The sequence below is a fragment of the Mauremys reevesii genome, linkage group 5 (assembly GCF_016161935.1).
Source record: "Mauremys reevesii isolate NIE-2019 linkage group 5, ASM1616193v1, whole genome shotgun sequence".
In the NCBI taxonomy this organism is placed as follows: Eukaryota; Metazoa; Chordata; order Testudines; family Geoemydidae; genus Mauremys; species Mauremys reevesii.
The window spans coordinates 124,088,214-124,108,915 of record NC_052627.1 but is presented as its reverse complement, the minus strand read 5'-3'; the positions used below and the strand labels follow the sequence as shown (position 1 = coordinate 124,108,915).

The 20,702-nt window shown below is 46.4% G+C and overlaps 1 protein-coding gene across 1 annotated transcript in view; it reads left to right on the top strand.

The window, feature by feature from the left end:
• The window catches only part of FGFRL1 (fibroblast growth factor receptor like 1), a 224,828-nt gene extending 206,959 nt beyond the window's left edge, over window positions 1-17,869 (top strand). Inside the window, 4 exon segments of the mRNA XM_039539810.1 lie at window positions 1,601-1,681; window positions 8,191-8,475; window positions 13,158-13,511; window positions 16,311-17,869. Coding sequence (XP_039395744.1) covers window positions 1,601-1,681; window positions 8,191-8,475; window positions 13,158-13,511; window positions 16,311-16,720 — 1,130 coding nt within the window. The 3' untranslated portion in view covers window positions 16,721-17,869.
• The last annotated feature ends 2,833 nt before the right edge of the window (window positions 17,870-20,702 follow it).

Genomic DNA, 20,702 nt, shown 5'->3' with positions numbered 1-20,702 from the left:
AGAAAAGGAGAGAACCTGGTTCAGTTTGGGGCTGACTGGCGAAGAGGCAAGAGCTCGCTGCCTACCTACCTAGCCTGCCAGCCAAGGCAGCCACCAGGAAATAATACCATCTCCTTGGCTGAGGAGACTGTGGAAGAGACTTAGGAGCAGCCGCCCTAAGAAATAACTGGGTAACTGAAGCCCGGAGACTTTGTGTGGTTCCAGACCCGCCAAATTTAGGGTTGCCCCACCCAGAGGAGCCTGAGACTGTGGCAGGGCTCTACCCAAGGTCCACAAGGGAGTGCTACTAGAGACAAGCCACCCCAGTGACTTGGTCTGTAGGGGCCATGCCCCACACTGAAGGGATAGCGGCAAGGAGTAACCCAGGGGCAGTGGATTTAGACTCCCGGCTGGGAGGTATATTCAGGAGTTGACTCACACAGGGCCCTGGGCTGGGACCCGGAGGAGAGGGAGGGCCTGGGCCCCTCTACCCAACTGCCTTGAAGACTGAGGCACCTTGACCAGAGAAGCAAGGAGCCGGCAGTCAAGCATTCCAACCAGTAGGCCACCCAGCCCTCCAAGCTCCCTGTTAGAAGGCCCACTGACTTAATTTCCAGCACCTCTGAAAATAAGACCACTTAAGTAGGTGCCAAAATAGGGATCTTGGTCCGTCCCATGTTTGAAAATTCTGGCCCGAGTGACTTGTCTGGGATAAGCTGTGGTACAGTTAATGAGATGTCATCGCTTTGTCCAGAAAAAAGGGTTCTAATCCTGGTTCTGACAGTGACCTGTGATGTGACCTTGGGTAATTCTCTGAACCTCTGTTCCCCCTTTGTAAAATAGGGACAAGAATATTTACTTCTTCCTACCCTTTGTCTTGTCCATTTAGACTGGGAAGGGACTCTCCTGCTGTTTATTCATGCAGCACCTAGCACAATGGGGGCACAGATCTCAGCTGGGGACTCTAGGTGCTATTGTAATAGAGATAAGGATGATAGGGGAACAGGACTAGATGGACCATAAATTTAGTCCAGTTCATTCCGGTGCTCTTAGTTTGTTTTATTTTTTTTTTAAAAATAGTCTGTCAGCTGAACGTTGTTGCCTTCCTGACCAAAGCTTTACATTCAGCACTCTCCCAGGTTCGTTTGATCCCAATAAGCCTGCTTGCTCGCCTGATCTTTTATGGAAACTGCAAGGTAAAACTGTTGCCAGAATTCCACTCCTTGCACGCCGCATGACTGATCACATAAGTCTCTCCCACCTCCCGGGTTTAATTAGCTGTAATTTTGATGTATATGATTATTTGCATGGAGGGTAGAATGGATCAGCTCCTCCTAGGGAACGGTGACCAGTAAATATAAACAAAAGGGCCTTTGTCAGCTATTAATGGAAACATTGATTAATCTCCCATCATGTTAGTAGCCTACTGAAAAGCTCATAAAGCAGCACGCAAAATTGTTCATTAAACTGGCCAGGCTGCAAGCACCAGGAAGTGAATGCAAAATGCACTTCAGGTGCCTTGCGGCAGCACAGTGCCTCCCAAAGGCAATGCAACCTCCTATCAAAGGCAGCTGTGTAGCAGGAGACGTTTCTGAGAGCTTCTCTTTCTCTTTCTTTGCAGATGATGCCAGCTCAGGAAAGGACAGCCCGGTGTCTGAAGGCTCCAATGGCGAATATGAAGATCATTCTGGGAAGCAGTGGGGTAAGGGACAGATTGTTTTGTTGTTGGTTTTTTTTTTTGGCTTCCCACACATCCGTGTTCATATCCATCGCAGTCCGCCTCCATGTCGCATTGCACTGAAGGAATGGAAAAGGCAGCCTGAGAGGAATTCAGTGATCAGATCAATTTGTATCTGTGGATGGTCAAATAGAATCTCAGTTGAATGCATCAATCTGAACTGATCCCTTCCTTTATTAAGCATCCTCCTGCCCCAGGAAATGTAGCTGGTGATCCACACTTGAGTGTCTGCTATATCCTAGCATCGTGCTTTCTTGTACTTGTTTCCAGGGGCAGTGGCTTTCCTATCCGTTCCAAGCCTTATTATGACTGGGCCTAAATTCTCCATTAAAAACCATATTGAAATTTATAATGGGATTTCCGAAAGCACTGAGCCTACCTCTGCTCCCATTGAAGTCAAATGGGAGCTCTGGCTTCAACAGGAGCCAAGTTAGGCCAATGCTGAGCTCTTCTGAAAATCACCAACTTGGGCTAGAGTACAAAGCCCTTAAGTAGAAATGCAGTTTATTGGAAAAAGAACTCCTTTAGCCAGTATACAGTTGAACCATCTCCCTGATGGATGGAAGGTGTACTGGCAAGAGGACTTTTTTTGCCTGTATAAACTGTGTCTACACAGTGATTTTTCCAGCATAGCTATGTTGGTTTGCGGGGGAGGGGGGTTCACCTAAGGGTTTTGTTCATCTTGTCATAGGCTTAGCAGAAGCTGCTAAGACCAGCTCCGAAACAAGGTTCTGAACTTCTCTAGGGTTTGTGAGTGTCCTGACCCAGAGTTTGGTTCAAGCCATTCTCCATACGCTTTCTGTGGAGAAACAGAACAACTTTTGGCCACTCCTGGCATGGGCAGGAATTTGAACTGATGACCCAGAAGTGTCAGGCGCCATATCTCATTTCCACTTTTATGGCCCAGCTACAGCTCATTCCTTTTTAATATTTTTTTAGTTTGGTTGGTGATTTGTCACCGTGTTCCTAAACCTATTTCTGAGAGATTTCATCCAGTCTAAAGAGACTTATTCGAGAATTTACCTTTGCCAAAACAGGGCAGATCTAAGCTGTCATCAACATAGGAAATTCCAAATATAATAATGTAACAAATACATGACTACCAACTTCAGGGAAGCCACCATGCTGTGAAACATGGCCAGCTGGTAACCTCATGGCAACAGTGAGGAGGGAGCTCATTCTGCTTCAAAAGGACAATCTCCTACCCCTGAGCTAAGGATAATCTCCTCCAGCTGTTGGCAGTAGAGTGTATAAGATACCATTGTGTTGTAGTTCCGATTCTTACCAGGAGAGGGTAGTGATGCACATAAACACTGGGCAATTAATCACATTATTATGTGGACAGTGCTAGCATCTCTTTTGCACAGGACTGCAGACAGGGTCCAGGAGCCAGTGCTTGTTCTGTCCTGGGAAGCTGATGAAGAGGGATGTAATTTTGAGAGAAGATGGCAGATTTTTATAGAGAAAGAAGGGAAGATTCAGCTATTCCACACTTCTAGAAATCTCATAGGACAGATTTTGCACATATCCCATGAAAAAAAGCAAACGCAGACCTGTCTTCAGACCTCAGTCCCATAAGGGGAATGAGCCAGAATTTGAGCTCTGTGGCAGAAGTGCCCTCTAGAGGTAATTGTGGACAATCACGATAAATTGGACATTTCTGCAACTACTGCATTAGCTCTCATCTGTTAAGGGGATGCTGCAGTCACCTCTGAGATTTATCCATCCAACTGTGAGAGATTCCTCAGGGAAAGGAATCTGTTAAACTGCTTCCTACCAAGTTTTTGCTTGACATTTTGCTATTAATTATTTAATTTTAATTACACGAATAAATCTTCGTAATAAACAGCATTAGAGCAGGAGACCTGCACACGCTGTCCCTTTGACTCAGTCAGTTTGTGTTTCCCTCACGCTTGCATGTGGCATAATTTATACTGTAGCAAAGTGCGGCTCTTGAAGTTTACAAAGCAAACTCTGAAAGGCGTGTGGGAGAACAGTCATGCAAAGTCTAAATAACATAGAGGCACTCTGTAATGGACCCTCCCCCAACCCTTGGGGAGGAGCTACTGAACCCAGGACTCAATTGATGATGGGGGACGACTAAGGAATAACAGGGTCGGGAGTAGGGGTCATAGGTTCAAAACTAGGGATCCAGAAGGGGACACCAAGCAGAGAACCCCGGATGGCACCCGCTGCTCTTCAAAGCTGTCTAGGGAGCCAGCGGACGCTTCCCAGAGGAACTCTGTCCAGATACGTGAGACAAGGAAGGAACAGAAATAGGCCTCACAGTCGCAGAGCACCTCCCTATCCAGCATCCTCCTCCTGGTGTTGTAGATGGCCACTTTGGCCAGTGCCAGGAGGAGGTTGGTGACGTGGTCTCGCGACTGTGTGGGGCCACAAACCGGGTGTGCGAATATGAACAGCTTGGGGAAAAGTGCAGCCAGAACCTCAAGAAGAAGTTCTGGAGGAGCCAGAAAAGGGGCTGCAACCTGGTGCATTCCAGATAGGCATGCGTCAAAGTCTCCCTCACACTGCAAAAGGGTCCTCTAGCAGTTCAGCAAGCAAATCTTCAGTAGATGATACAGATTTTGGAACGGCCATTTAGTAAATGCACTCTCCCGGCGTCTCACTCCCTCACGCTCACTCTGTCTCGCTCTTTCGTCTCTGTGTGTGCATCTCTCTCTCTCTCTCCTTTTGTCAACTGGCCTCTCTGAACTTGCCCAATTCAAGCTTTTGTCAAGAAAACCTTTCAGGACTGTGTAAATGGGATCTGGTTTCAGTGTATCACACACAGGATGGAGCAGCTTTTGAGGCCACAGTAATCACTTAACCTTCTAAAAGAAAAAAGGGAGGGGAAGCCTGAAAAAGTATTATTTTACCTGTAGATTGCCATGTCTGAGAGCGAGATTGTCAGAGGGTGAACACAGGACTCCAAACAAAAGTTCTCGAGGGATGAGATAGGAGTGAAAGCAAAATGAGCTGTTGTTGACCTGACTGTAGTGAGGAAAATGCCGACCCTGTTTTACAATATTGTCCCCGTGCAGGGACTAGGTGGGGAAACAAACCCTGTTGACATATTTTGATGCAAGCAGAGGGCAGGTATGGGCTGTTACACATGAAGTTCCAAGATTAAAGTCAGTGATGTGACTCATCGGTCAGTACAAAAAATATTAGTGAATGTGCCTATTCTGGACCCGCACTGTGAAGTGCTAATGCTAGTGTAGAAATCCCATCCAGCGAAAATCTACCCTTACAGGGCTTCAGTTCATGTGCACGGAGTAAATTATTGCCTTGTTAAAAGATAACCATTTAGACCCATTTCACTGCTGGATGTTAACCACTTCTGTGTCTCATAGACAGATACTCCACATCCATAATGCAAGCACCCTGTGGTCCTATTGGCATTTGTCTCCAGGACAGTGGCTCATGGTTTCGAGCACTCCCAGTGCATGGTGCTGAGCGGGTTAATTATCTCTCTGGGAGTGTGATTGTTTTTACTAGATAGGAGGCCTCTGGTTTCAGGAGATGATCAAGGGAATACCCAGCAATTTACACACGGAAACCTATGGAATGGGTTAGCATGTGACACTAACTGCCCCAGCTGTCGCTGGTAGTACATTCAGTGCTGGAGTTGCTCCGGTTCATTAGGTTACACATGAAAGCCCCTGCGTGGAGGGTGAAGCATTTCTGCACCAGGGTTTGAAATAACATGACATGGCGGAGATCCAAAATGACAGCCTGGGGGCTGTGAGGGGAGGGCGGCTGCTCACACAAGAAAGGGCCTTGAAGAGAAGAAGCGCCATGGGCAGCCTCCTTCCCAGAGAGCGTGGCTGGGTCTGAGGCCAGTGTGTGTGACACACACACACAGATCTGTGAGGGGCCCGGCTTCTTTTCCTCAAGCGTGTGAGGCCTGCGCGCCAACATCCTCACGCCCGGGGAGCTGCAAGCCAGCCTATCCCGCTCCCAAGTGGTGAGGGGACGGAGCAGGAGTGGCACAGCGGCCATAAACCAGCCTCCAGCAGAGCTCGGGCTGTAATTTTTGCCACTGCTGTGAAGCCACAAAAAGCACTAGAGTGAGCAGCTCATTCATAATGAGCCAGATTGTACGTAGAGGTGGGGAGTTTCTCCCTTCATATACCAAGAACAGTTGCAGTGCTTGTGCTCTCCTGAGCACAGGGACTGCTTGCGGCCTGTGCCCCCACGGACACCTCATGGACCACGGCCCCAACAGACCTGTGCACTAGAGCTGGCTGGATGCACAGTCAGGGAGCCTGCTGCGCTCCCTCAGGAAGTGTAGTGAGACTCTCCCTGTGCACAGGGGAGCTCAGGGAGAGCACCTCCTGGACAGCTTTCCTGGCGTTCCCACAGCTGTTCTGCTGCTGTGACACACTCCCCAACAATGCGGGCCCGTGGCTAATCGGTGCGACCTGCCCCAGTGTGTCATAGAGAAGGCCGGTCACATCCACCTATTCAATATTTGCATGGCTCTTTACAGATAGAATTAAAGATGCAGCTCCTGCCTCAAGGCCCTTACGCGCTAGGTGAGACACATCACGACAGGGTGCCAGGAGAGCGGACAGGCAGGTGACAGGAAGGAAGGGAAGGGGGTGTTACACGAAGGAAGGTTAGAAGGTTGCACTCAAGGCCAGGCACACAGCTTGTCAGCTCCCTTTGGGGCTGGGAGGAAGAGCTATTAAATTAGATTTCATTACGCTGGTGGGGGAGGGTGGGGGACTGGAGACATGCAGGAAGGAAGGGGGCTTGGAGGAGGGTGTTTGAAGGAGGAAAGGATCACAGAGGATACATCCAGCACAGGAGACAGCAAGTGAGAAAGTGCAAAAGGGGCTTTGCGCTGGGTCTGTGTGAGAGATTTAGGGGAGGCAAGACACAAGATGTAACGGGGCAGAGCTGTGTAGAGGAATAGTGAGTGTGACAGGGAGCCACTGACTGGAATCTGAGATGGGACTGGCAGGGTCACAGTAGTGAGAGGAAGGTGAGTTTGGCTGGAGTGTTTTGGATAGATTGGAGGATTGCCAGGTGGGAGTTAGGTAGGCTGAAGAGGAGGAAGTGGAAGTAGGCTTGGCAGGAGATTGCGCTAAGAAATGCCCCGGGTGTAGTATTGCATAATGAGAGTAATTGTGGGAGATTTATACCTTCTTCTGAATCGTTCATTACAGGCCACTCTTGGACAAGGTTCTGGCCTTGAAACTGCTGTATTCCACTGTAGCAATTTTTAAGAGCTTTTCAATAGATTTTTTTTTAATCATATTGGTAAATCAGGCCATCCAGTTATTTTACAAAAAAGACACAGTGCAAAGCTATTAAAGCCATGTGGATAATATTTCTCCATTCCCTTTTCCTCTGAAATTTTGTTGTGGAATTTAATGAATACTTGAAATTATGTCATTGAAAGTCACTAGGAACAGAGCGCCTAATTCCCTTGGGTGCTTTTGTAAATCCTGCACTTCCTGTTGACTTTTGTGAGGTCAGGATTTGGCCCATTGTGAGCTTCCACTTCAGAACTTGAGCTTCCCTGAGGAGACAAGGTTGCACCAGAACCCACTACCCATTGCTAAGTCTCCCAGATGCTATTGGAATGTAACAGCCCTGCACCATGTTTCTGCTCAGCTCTCATTTGGATGAGTAGCTCTTCCTAACCTCAGAAAGGCATGGTTTTTGGTTTTTGGTTTTTTTTTTTGAATGACAGTGCTTTTTACTATGAATTTTTCATAAATTAATGCTGGATGAATCTCAGGAAGTTCAGTTCAGATCAACACTCAGAACTCTGCATGCTCATCTGGACAATCTGAACCTCTGGACCTTGTAAAATTGGCTTCGAGTTACGGAGAGAGCAGGTTCCTTGTACAATTTCTCTGACTCGCTGCTGGCATTTGGCCACATTTGGGGGAGCTTCTGAGCACTCTCAAGTCCCATTAAAACCAGGTTTGGAAGGTGATTATCTCCTCTCTGGATGATCAAAAAAAGACCAGAAGAACAATCAACCTTATAGAACTTTGGATTCTGCTTCTGGTCACAGCTGAACCCAAGAAATGCAAAGCATAGAATTCTATAGATGTGTCCTGAAAGGTGGCCATACTGCTAAGGGACACAATGAGGCCAAATTCTGCCCTGAGATACAGGTGACTCTGGTATTATTTTGTGACATCGCTGAAATCAACTGCCATAATTATAGAGTGAAATTCGATGGCCTGTCTTATGTAGGAGTTCAAACCAGTGATTGAAATGGTCCCTTCTGACCCTAAAATCTATGAACCTATGTAGTACTTATTTTTATGAAGGAACCACACTGGACCAGTATATGCAGTAGTGAGACATGGGCATTTCTTGCACATTTGGAGTAGGGTGTCTCAGAAACAATGCCAGCAGTCCCTATAGACAGCAGTGTAGTGCTCTGGTTGTGTGGTCCATCATGCACCTTGCTTAGTGTAATCATCACTTTGTGTCCTTTTCAGCCCGGCCCAGATTCACGCAACCTGCCAAGATGCGACGGAGGGTGATTGCACGGCCTGTAGGAAGCTCAGTCCGCCTGAAGTGTGTTGCCAGTGGGAACCCTAGGCCTGACATCACCTGGCTGAAGGACAATAAGCCCCTCACACCTCAGGAGGTTGGGGAGAACAAGAAGAAGAAGTGGACATTGAATCTGAAGAACTTAAAGCCTGAGGACAGTGGGAAATACACTTGCCGAGTGTTTAACAAAGTTGGAGAAATCAATGCGACATATAAAGTTGAAGTAATCCGTAAGTGCTGCCTCTGGGCTGAGTGGGTTGTAAGGGAGGGGCTTTTACAAGCAGACTTGAATAAACAGAACATTGTACCAAGAGCTGTGTGCAGTGCCAGAAACTGAATTCCCAGATTACACTAAACGGGGAGGTGTTGCAAACTTCAGCGCAGACAGAGAAACAATTCTTCAGAGTCTCTAATAGAGAGGTCAGAAACATGGGCAGGAAATAATAAAATGTGATACATCCTGATAGATGCAGGCTAGTATGTCTGGTGAGAGCAACTCCCAGAGTAGCAGGGAGGTATTCGGGGAAAATCTACTATCTAGAGAGAAAACTAATGGTGACAGTGATCACCCTGTTATGTGTGCTCACAAGGTGATATGTCTGACAAAAAAAGTAAGTGCAATTTCGGACTATAGACAGTCACTTTGTGGACCAGAGAATCCCACTTTTAGGGTCTAAGAGCCATTGGGAATTGTTCTATTGCCTTCATCGTGGGTTGGATAAGGCCTTTAATGTGTTTGAAGAAAAATAGTTTAGGGTGGCTACTACAGAGATAATGGGATGAAGTTAATCAATGGAAAAATTAGGCTGGATATCAGAGAAAAGTGATGTGATGAGTCATAGAGCAGTCTCCCAAAGAACGTGGTAAAAGTCCCATCACTAGAGTCATTAAAAATTAACTAGACAAAGCATGTAGGGCCAGTTACAGATAGATGCCTACTGGGATTTTCAAAAGTGCCTAGATGCCTAACTCTGAGGCACTGAATTCAGGTACCCATTGGAAGTTAGGCACTTTGAAAATCCCACTAGGCATCTATCTTGCATCTTTAGCGCATAAGTACTTTTATAAATCTGGTCCTTAAGGCACATGCCATAGGGGATTGTCCTGCTGTGGCAGAGGGATGAACTATATTGCTGTCCTCTGTATTTAACCCTATAGAGGATTCTGTGGCTCTAATTTCCTGTCTTCTTATATTTGAAGGTAATTATATTGGAGAAGCTTCTCAAACCAAGTGAGGAAGGGCTTCGATTCCTAAGTTTATGCTATGTTTATGATAGCCTAGTATGTTGCCATGGAAATGATTGATGCTGCAAGCTCAAGAAAGAGGAGGAGAAAGGCTGTGAGAGGGAAGATCAAATATCTTTGATTAGTCAGGACCAGGGGCGTGGAAGACCATAAAGCAACACATGACACATGGAAAGCATGTTGTTTGTGTGTTAGTGCATGTGTTTTAGCATGATAAAGTTTCTCCCAGTGTGAAATCTGCTCTCTGATAACTCCCTTTCTCTAGAATAGCAGGAATTAAAAGCACATGTGGGGAGTTCTGTTGTGCTCCAAATGCACAAACCTGCTGGACATCTGGTATCGATAAAAATGCAGCTGTGTGGAGACAGTAAAAACATGTGTTTACACTAAAACCAGGAGCAGAGACAGGGAAATGAATCAAGTCCCATCCTAATGTCAGTTGTGGCATTTTCACTTCATCAAAACCAGACGGCACCAGGAAGAAACCCTTTTCTGTGTCAGAGAGTAGTCCCCGTTTATCTTGGTTTTTATCAACTTACAGACATGTGTAACCTTTGTTTTCATTAGCGTTTTCTGGCTAGGAACAAAAACAGCGACCAAAGGGGCAATAGAACCAAAGTGATAAGAGTATTAAAGCATTTTCACAGGCTCCTATTTTAATAACATGCCATGGCGCATTTCAGGTTTTATTAAATTTCCTCCCTTAAATCTCCCCCCCCCAAGCCTCCACTTTTCAGTCTCACCTGCTTATCTGAGTCTAGATCTTTCCAACTTCCATCCCTGCTGGTGTATTCCTCATGTATGATCTCTTGAGAATATGTGACATTTCTGTCGCGCTGGCCCATGTTCCCTGAGCATGTCCTTGGGGTCTCGGTGCCAACAGCCTCCTGTACATCCTATCCTGATTCTTCGAAGTATAGAACATTGTTCCTTCCTCCCACCTTAATGCCTGCCCAGGGATACTGGGAACTGGTTCTTTACACACCCAGCCCAAGAGTGGTTTCCATTAAAAAGTCAACATTTGCCAGCAGCTACCACACGGTGATATCTGAGACACCACAGTGTCTCCCTGCACCTAGAAGAGGGAAATCTGTGGTACTTCAGATACTGCTCTCCAGGAACAGGTGGTAAATACTGACTTTCAGATGTGAAATTGGAATCTATTCAGCATCTTTTACAGTGCCTGACAAAATGGCGTCCCTGCCTGAGGCTGCTGAGTTCTAGTAATAATAAATAATAATAATAGGCTGGTCTGGAGAGCTAGTCTTAATGCTCTTCGGGAACCCTGCGTTTGATTCTCTATCATGGTATCTTGCTTCCCCGGCCAGCAGGGAAATCTGGGAGTGCTCCTGAGGTGAGATGGGCAGAGAAGGCTTCCCTGCTGGCTAGGGAAGCAAGATGGCTGTGGAGTTCTCCTCAGAAAATGGCGTGGGAAGCCCTGCTCCATGCTTAGCACATTTGCAATTAGACTAGACCATGGGTAGGCAACCTATGGCACGCGTGCGAAAGATGGCACTCGAGCTGATTTTCAGTGGCACTCGCACTGCCCGGGTCCCGGGCACCGATCCGGGGGACTCTGCGTTTTAATTTAATTTTAAATGAAGCTTCTTAAACATTTAAAAAAACTTATTTACTTTACATACAACAATAGTTTCGTTATATATTATAGACTTCTAGAAAGAGACCTTAGAAAAACGTTAACATGTATTACTGGCGCACGAAACCTTAAATTAGAGTGAATAAATGAAGACTCGGCACAGCACGTCTGAAAGGTTGCCAACCCCTGGACTAGATGAAGTAAGAGTTAATGCAGGTAGAAGTGAAGTACTTGACTTAGGAGGTCTTTCCCACCCCTGACATCTGTGGGCTTAAAACTTGGTGTGTAAGCCTCCCTGAACCAGGAAAGTGGGGGGAAGATGGAGGACTCCCCATCAGCATCAGGTTCCCACAGGCATTTTGCCAGCCCCAGTGATGAAGTACCCCTCCCAGTGCACCGCAGGAAGCATGTCCCTGAGTGGCAATTGCTGCACCCATTAACAGGATGCAGCCTGCACTCCCCACCATCAGCTGGCTAGTGCGGAAAGTGGAGTGGCCTTGTCCCATCTTCTTTGGTAAGAGCTTTTGGAGAGACAGGGATTGCCCTGTGCAAGGAGAGGGAATGTTCCTTCTTGTCATACCCACACTGGGCTAGCAACATCCTGCACCTGTGACTCTCCCGTTGACTCACAGTAGGTCCCCGTGGCTAAAGCACACAGTATCCTACCGATCTAGCAGGGAACATGCAGGACTGCCCCATGGAAACATCCTAACATTACATATAGCTGCCACCCTAGCAGGGAGCAAGCCTGGTGATGCTATGGGCCAGCATCATGATTAATGCCAGGGGCACTTTTGCCATAACAGTTTAGGTTGCCACCCTTGCTGCACTATCCTGCAGGGTTCCCTGAATTTCTTTCTGGAATAGTGGCAGGAAAGTGTCCCTGTGGTTTGCCCTTTTTCACCCTGGCTCAGGACACTTACTTGCCCTGTTCCAGATTCAGAGAATAACGCTGCATGTGTTATACCCCTGAGGGTCAAAGTGCACCATGAAGCAGAGGCCTGTGCCGGAGCGGTGCAGAACTGCACTGTGCCCCTGCAGCAGACATGCCAAACCCATGAAAAATTGGGCTTGTTTTTTGGCTTAATTGGCTTGTGAGTTGCTTGTTGGCTAGATTTTGGCTTGTAGCTTGTTGCTTCTATTTTTTTGAACAGCTCCCAGCAAGCAGGGGCAAGGGGGGGAGAGAGTCAGGGGTGCACAGCGGGCCCACCACAGTCCCAGACTGCACGCCAGGGGGATCTAGTCACATAGAGTGTTGGGTTCTTAGGGATTGGCTTGTTTTGGCCTTGGTTTGAAGTGGGATTAGCTTGATTATTGTGGAAGTCGAGGTGTTTATTTACCGCGTGAAAGTTGACAACTGTGCCCTGCGGGAGAGCTCTGGGAAATGCTGCTCCTAAGGAGGTGCAATCCGGGCTCAGGATGCAGTCAGGACAGTAGCTGCTGCAGCACCCCTTCCGAGCATGAAACCTGTCTTCACCTCTGTGACCAATCAGCTACACTGGCCAGCCTCAGCAATGGGGGCATGGCCCGTCCTCCTCCTTGCCCCTCCTTTTTGGGATAACCGGCGCCCTGAGGGGTAGTAGCAGGGGACAGTTCTCGCACTCAAGTGAGCACAGGGACTTCAAATGGGCCAGAACCTTGAATGCACAATATAAAGTGGGGGGAAGGCTGCTTGGTGTCTTCCCTTTTCTCCACTCCCTCCATTATTGAACACCTGCAATGTCTAGTCCTATGCATGCAACCCGGGAAATGCAGCTTTATAAACTGGGCTTGTGTTACTGTCAAGAGACAGTTTAGAGTCCTCTTTAAAGCAGGAGGGAAACTCGTTAGAACTGTGTGACTCCCTGTAACATTCATGGGGCTTGGGTGGCTGAATACCGATGCCCCTAGCTCAGTAGGTAGCTGGGATAATAGGATCAGAGTAGAGATGGAAAATACCTCTTAGATGAGATTTCTAGGGCCTGATTCCTTAGCACAGACAGAGGGGTTTGCAGCATATGTATTTGAACAATCACAAATCGGATTGAGGAACACAATTTATTTTTCATCATGTATTGTATTTGTTTGCAGAGAGGACTCGGTCCAAACCCATTCTCACGGGAACGCACCCTGTGAACACTACTGTGGACTATGGTGGGACCACGTCATTCCAGTGCAAGGTCCGCAGCGACGTCAAGCCCGTCATCCAGTGGCTGAAAAGGGTGGAATACGGCACAGAGAACAAGTACAACTCCACCATTGATGTCGGGGGGCAGAAGTTTGTCGTGCTCCCCACTGGGGAGGTCTGGTCCCGTCCGGACGGCTCCTACTTAAACAAACTGATGATAACACGAGCCAAAGAGGAGGATGCTGGGATGTACATCTGCCTAGGAGCAAACACGATGGGATACAGCTTCCGCAGTGCTTTCCTCACGGTGTTGCCAGGTGAGTGTGGGGTGGCTGGAACTTTCCTTCTAAACTGTCCTGGGCCAGCATTGCGGCATCATTGCAATCGCTGATCCAGATCCTCTGTTGGTATAAATTGACCTCAGTGGAGCTTCACTGATCTACACAGCTTGGGATCTGGCGAGCTTTGGTGAGTGGCCAGATGATGCTGATTTTTCTACTGCCCGTGGTGTCTCTGAGTCGATCTCCACCCTGAGCCTCCTTGTGCATAAATAACGGCTCCGGCAAGGGTAAATAACCGGGTCGAAAATGCCTGATCTGCTTTTGTGCTGGAGCAGGGCAGGGAAGTCATATTGTGATGCTGTCTGTGCAACGTCCTGTAAAGTGAGCCCAGGCACTCAAAGGAGCTGATTGCCCCTCCCCTCCCCCTTTTTTAAATTGGTTTGTTGGTAAAAGGAAACAATGAAACAAGCCAATAAACAGAGAAGAATGAAAACAGTGTGACGATCACAGCCACAGGAGAAGAATGGGTGCAAAAGAGAATATATTAGGCTTGTTAATTTCTTATTTGATGATCCCCTGGGAGCTGTTGTGCCGAGCTCAGAACTGCTTACCCCTTTGCTCCTGCCCTGTGCTCTGCTCTATGCCTGAGACCTGCAGTACAGAAGCATTCTAGGGCTTCCCGTCTAACTTCTTCATTGTCCCTTCTGCCCTCTTTAAAGTGCGGTTCTGCTCCGGACAGTGATTTTATAATCCAGACTCTGCTGGCTTTAGTGACAAAAAGAAATCGGCCTTGCTTTTCCTCCCCTCCGCCCTGCAGAGCCACCGCAGCTCAGAGAAGAGAGGAGAGGAAAAGAAGCGGTGTAAATGTGGTCCTATTGTATACATTAAGCATTAAAAAAAAAATAAAAAGATGTTTTTCTGGTGGGATTTTTTTTGCACTGAAATAACTAAAACAAAAGAAGCTCTACGTGTATTCTTTCAAACTAACACTAGATTTAGGCCTCAATGGGAAAAAAAAGTCATTGACTTCGTTAAAGAAGTTTGGCTTGGAAAGAAAGTTACACACATCTGAAAATATTGTACAGGAGAGTACAAGATTCTGACTGCAAATTCACAAATGATCTCGTATGTGTCATCTCAGATTTTTATATGGCACCTCTCTTCACATTATCTGAGCTCTGGTACTTTAGGGCCAAATGTTTAAAGTTATGTAGGTAGCTACAGCTGCAGATAACCGCTTAGCAGAATTTTCAAAAGCCCCTCGGCACCCGGGTCCCTGTGGTAGTTAGGCACCTAGCTGCTTTTTGAAAACCCCACTAAGGACCTATCTGCCTCTTTAGGTGCCTAGATACCTTTACAAATCTGGCTCTGAAAGCCCTGATTCTGCAAAGCAACTCAGCTTTCAGCATGTGCTTACGTCAATCCCTATCCAGCACAGCACTTACACATGTGTAAATCCTATTGAAGACAATGGGATTAAGCACAGGTTTACGGTTCAGCACATCCTTACATGCTTTTCTAACTAGGAATGGACACTAGCAGGTGCCTAAATTAGGTAATTCAAAGTTGTGTTTCCCACAGCACCACTAATTGAGTCCTGGATGCATATTATACAAAGTCTACTATTATTTAAAGTGGGCCGGAACCTAAACCCTGAAATTTGGGAGTGTGGCTCTGATTCTGATCAGTGCCGTTTTGGCCTGTCTCACTAGGGCTTAAATGGAACAACATGTTCATGGATGCAGGATGCTAGAGGTTTGTAAGAGGGATACTCAACTGCATTTCTTGACTATCTGCAATTAAATTCTCAGTGGCGACAGTGCTGTAAAATTGAATATAAAGTGCTGCGCTCAGTGGGCTGCTCTGGTGAGAACAGAAATGTAAGCCTCTGTCCCTAAGGGCTTAATCCTGCTCAGGGGGCACTGGACAGGTGCAGTGAATCAGAGCCTGAGCCATCAGTCGTGGGTCAGTGCCTTAGCGAATAGGAACCGCAGACATGGCGGAGGGCTGACACGGGATTCTTCTTACTTACCCGAAGCTGAGACTCCCAACCCTGGCTTATCCTGAACGAGTGCACACATTCAGTTCTGCAGTGCCTGGGAATCCCACACGAAGTCCTAGTCCTCCCTTGTCTCAGCAGAGCACCAAGAGGTGCTGCAGGAGGGATGCTAGTTAACCTGCCTCTTCCTGTCCCAAACCTGCCCACATAAGAGACCACTCTGCAAGGTACCACGCCTGCCTGGTCCCTCGCCTGAGCGTTGCTGAGTGTGTATTAGCTACAGGAAGATGGATTGCTACTAGAGAGGGATATTTAAGACGTAATGAACGGAGACGTGTCTGGCAGAGGCAAATATGGGACAGGCCTCTGCTCTCCATAACCAGATCATGCAAGTCCAATTGCTGGTCTGCTGACATGGCCTGCGTTTCATCCTCCGGTCTGGGCAGGGAAGCCAGCTCCATCTCTGAGCGCTGGGGCTGAGAGACCATCTGTTGGACTGGCTCTGAAGAGGACACTAGAACTGGGGAACTAAAGCATAATGAATTATTGGGGGGGAAAAACTTTTAGCTCCCCCCATCTTAAACAAAAGAAATTGATTTGTTTGTCCTTTCAGTGCTTTTCAGAGGAGAAACAGCAGCAAAACATTATGATGTTGGCGGTGTGTCCCCCTTGTATTTGGCATGGCTGGGGTTGTCAGACAGACTATACAAAAGCCAGCCTGAGCTTGACATCTGTTTTGAATCCTCCTCTCCTGGTTTTAATTAACTCTTTCGATTTCTCCCTTTCCCTCTTGTAACACACTTTCTCTCTTTCTCTCATGCAAACCTGATGTCCAGATCCCAAGCCACCAAGCGCCCCTGTGGCCCCATCCTCCGCTAGCAGCCTGCCGTGGCCGGTGATCATCGGGATCCCCGCTGGAGCGGTTTTCATCTTCGGGACGATCCTCCTGTGGCTCTGCCAGGCCAAAAAGAAGCCCTGCTCTCCCCCAGCTGCAGCGCCCGTGCACAGACCGCAGGCCAGAGACAGGATCTGTGTGTCCCAGGGTCCTGACAAAGACTGCATCTCCTCCATAAACTATGAGGAATATGTAGCCCACCAGCAGCATTTGCTATCCCAAGGGCCTGCGTTGGCCCCAGCCGTGGCATCGAAAATATACCCAAAGATTTACACAGACATCCACACTCACACGCACTCACATGTGGAAGGCAAAGTTCACCAGCATCAGCACATTCATTATCAGTGTTAAAGGGCAGCCAGAGACTGTAGCTTATTGGTGCTTTCTTCTCACGGTACCTCAGAACAGACTGCTTCGAGTCAGCTAACACTGCCAGCAAAAGGCAAAGTGAGCAGAGGAGGGAGAGAGAGAGAGAAAGAGATATTTTTTTTGTTTTGTTATTACTATCATTAGGATGTAGATGAGGAATAATGAAGGAATTCCCAATCTCAGCACAAAGGCGGCCATGTAAAACAATGGAAACTTCTTGTAGGTCTAAATCAAGATGGCAACAGATAAGGCAGGAAGCTGTGACATGAAACACCACCGACCCCCTGTTGCATTGCCAAGCAGAGGAAGAAGAAGAGGAGAACATGATGATATTGCAGTTCCTGCCTCTAGCACGTGCCACCTGTTCTGGTGCAAGGCCCATCAGACGTCTTACCCTTGAGAATGTACAGAAGAGCCCTTTATCTCAGAGTGGCTGAAGCTTGGAAGTAGCTGAGATGTAGTGCCAAAGCACCAGGAGACTGTAATCAACTGAAACATTCAATTGCCCAATTTCAAACGAAAAAATAAGCAGAAGAGTTTCTGGAAAACGCATTTCTATTTTCAATGTGAAACTCCACATGCATCTCGCCAGCAGTAATTTTGCCTGACCGTTGGTGATAACTTAGCTGGCTGGTTCCATGTCTGCAAATCAAGGGTATTGTGTTTTCCCCAAGGGGGCACTGCTTGAAATCTTTAAAAATGTTCAACTCACCCCAATGCTATGACTCAGTGCTACTGCCAGGAAGAAGGAAGGAAGGAAGGACATTGTACAATGCAACTTTATATTTATATTTAAGAAATAATAATTAATAATAACTGAATTGCTGAAGGTCAAGAAAAGAAAACGTGCTGCCCTTTTTTGATGCCGCTAGTTGTGATTTTCAATCAGATCTTCATGGCTTATAGTGACAAGCTACTGGATTAACTGTGTCAATGAAAAATAAATGAACAAGTAAAAGTAAAAATAAAAAGAGAGAGAAAGAGAGAAAATTACTGCTTATGGAAGAATGAATTTGCTAAATATGCACCTAGGGTTGTGTGTGGTTTTTCTTTCCAGATAATGTTTTGCAATTGATTCAAACAATCTCATTTCAGTTTCATTTAAAACAACAAGAAAGAAAGAAAGAAAGACCGTATTAATACCTATATGGACTAGAAATGAATTCAATCACAAATATAAAACCTTTGTAATTCTATATAGAGTTTAAACAGAAGTCATGTATATTTAATTTATTTTGTTAAACAAGAAAAAAATATGATATTTTCCTCAAAACAGGCATTTCTATACATATTTTTGATCAAAGGAAATAAAGATGAATTGTGGGGTTTTTCCAGGTTCTCAGAGGTGCCATGCTCCAGATATAAGCAATGTAACCTATAACAGTACTTTATTTAACCAAATTGAAAGTCATATGTTTGTATGCATTTTTACAATAGCCATGTGTAATTGTTCTAGCAGCATCTCTGGCATTACAGGTGCCATCATTTCCAATAGAAAATGCTATTTTGTGCTGTTTATAACCTGTTCGGAAAGTTTTGCTGTGGATTGATCACTGCCTCTGCACCCCATGTTATCCTGGCCTCATTAACAAAGAGCTCAGACCACAAGAAAACTTGTTTCACTGTTTATTTAAAAAATTGGTTTGATTTTTTTTTTTGGTTAACATTATAAGAAGTGAACTAGAGACCTGTGATATAATCAATAATTCCTTTTAAAAGTGAAATGTTCCTAGGCATGAGCCCATCGAGTGGACTTCTGCCTCTGAGTGTTTTGGGGAGAAAAAAATTACAAGTCTGGACAAATTATTTGATCCCTAAAAGCAGCATCTGAGCATAAAACATTCAGTAGAGATGAAATTCACCACAGCAAGAGGAGCCTGCACAAGGCTCCCTGTTAAGGACTTATGGCTCAATCCTGCCAAGGGTCAAGCACTCTGGCCTTGATCCACCAAAGCACGTAACTTTGCAAACATAGGGCCTGGTGCACTGTGGTTATTTTCCATTGGCTTCAGTATCAACCAGATCAGACCCATCGAGGTTAATGGGAATACTCAGATACTTAAAAATCAGCACCGTTTTAAATGCTTTGCTGGTCAGGGCCAGCGAGCTCAGCGCCTGACTGGCTGGAGCCTGTAAGTGGTGTGTAGGGCCTTCTGCACTGGCATGAATTTCACCCACAGGCTCTGGAATAACACAGCGAGGGGTGTACTCTACATTTGTTCCCTGTGTTGCATTCCTAGTGGTTGTAATGGGAGTGGAACAAGTACAGCTTATTATACCTTATTGTGTACATACTGTAGATGGCTATCAAGTCAAACCTTCACTCCGTTAGAGGGGAACCCAGGCCGGCTTTGATTCCATAAGGCCATAAAGTTAGTCACTAAATTCAGATCTTGGATGCTGGTGCATGGGTCCCTTCGGTTTCAGTGAGCATCGTGAATGAGCATCCATGTGCATAACTGGGGTGTTGTAAGTACTGATCTAACCCAAGATTTTGCTAATGGCTGCAGTTTACTGGGTGAGCCATCCACACATAGAAAAGTCTATGCACAGTTTCTATGTACATCAACGATGTTCTAAGAAGTCAGGAAACTGGTACACCTTTACCTCGATATAATGCTGTTCTCGGGAGCCAAAAAATCTTACCGCGTTATAAATGAAACTGCATTATATCAAACTTGCTTTGATCCGCCGGAGCGCACAGCCCTACCCCCCGGAGCGCTGCTTTACCGCGTTATATCCGAATTCGTGTTATATCAGGTGGCGTTATAACGGGGTAGAGGTGTATTTCCATGAGAGGCTGTAAGGGCTGTGGCAAAAATGTCACCATCTATTGTGTCTACCTCTCATACAAGTCTATGAGAAGTTTGGTATTTTTGTTACCATAATCTGCACAAAACTAATGCACATTAAAGCAATGTTAAGGGCACGACACAAATCCAAATTCAGAGACAAGGGGGATAGTTCTTCCAATGCTTTCTGGGCTGGGGTGCTGTAGGCAGGGACCTCAGGGTGTCACATGCCAGACACGCTGCAATAGCTTTACTGCTATTGCTTTAAAAGTATGGTGGACTCACCACTCCTGTGTGGCCTCACTTTGAGTGAACCACGAGAGACTGCCACATGACGTTGCCAAGATGGCAGCAGTATCTCTGACAGGTACTGATAGATTACTTTTAACTCAAAAATGACAATGTATTTAGTATACGTCATTGTGTTCCATCCCAAATCGCGTTCTTATTCTCCATTGACCCTCTCTACCGCCTTTCATCCTGGAGCTTCATAATCTTCTTTAATGGAATGAAAAACTTTAAAATGTTGCCAGCTGGTCCAAATGGAGAGATTACCGTTTCCATCTTGGAAATAGGCCTTCACCAAGTGCCCTTCAAAGCTCCGGTCTTTAAAATGCTAGTCATGTGTGTAGTTGTAAGGAGGGTGGTAATAGGAAAAAAATTAAGGTGGTCGCAGGTAGTTCACCACCGCCGTCAAGATATTGGTTGTGCAGAAGCCAAGAACAATTGTGGTTCCTGGCCAAGATTTTGAGAAATCACTAGAGATTTTGCGTGCCCAACCTGAGACATCTTAAGGGTCCTGTTTTTCACAAAGTGCTGAGCTCCTACCCTCTGAACATCAGCCTCCTTTAAAGGCCCTCGGGTTGGATAATCAAAAATTGAGGCACTACGCACCACTGGTCACTTTTGAAAATGTCGGCCAAAGTTGTGCTTATCTGGGGATAAGGTCTATGTGAGTCTGGTGCCGTTAGCAGTGTAAGCTCCCTCAGATGGGGTGGAGAGGACATCGCTATGGCCCTAGGCCATCCCCACTTCAGCTTGGGAAGTGAATACATGTCACCACCAACCCCCCATATCCCTCCCTTCCAAAGGGGGAGGTGAAATTCATCCCCATGCAGAAGGCCAGCACAAAACCTTGTAAGCCCAGCATAAACCGTGAAAATAGGGCTTGA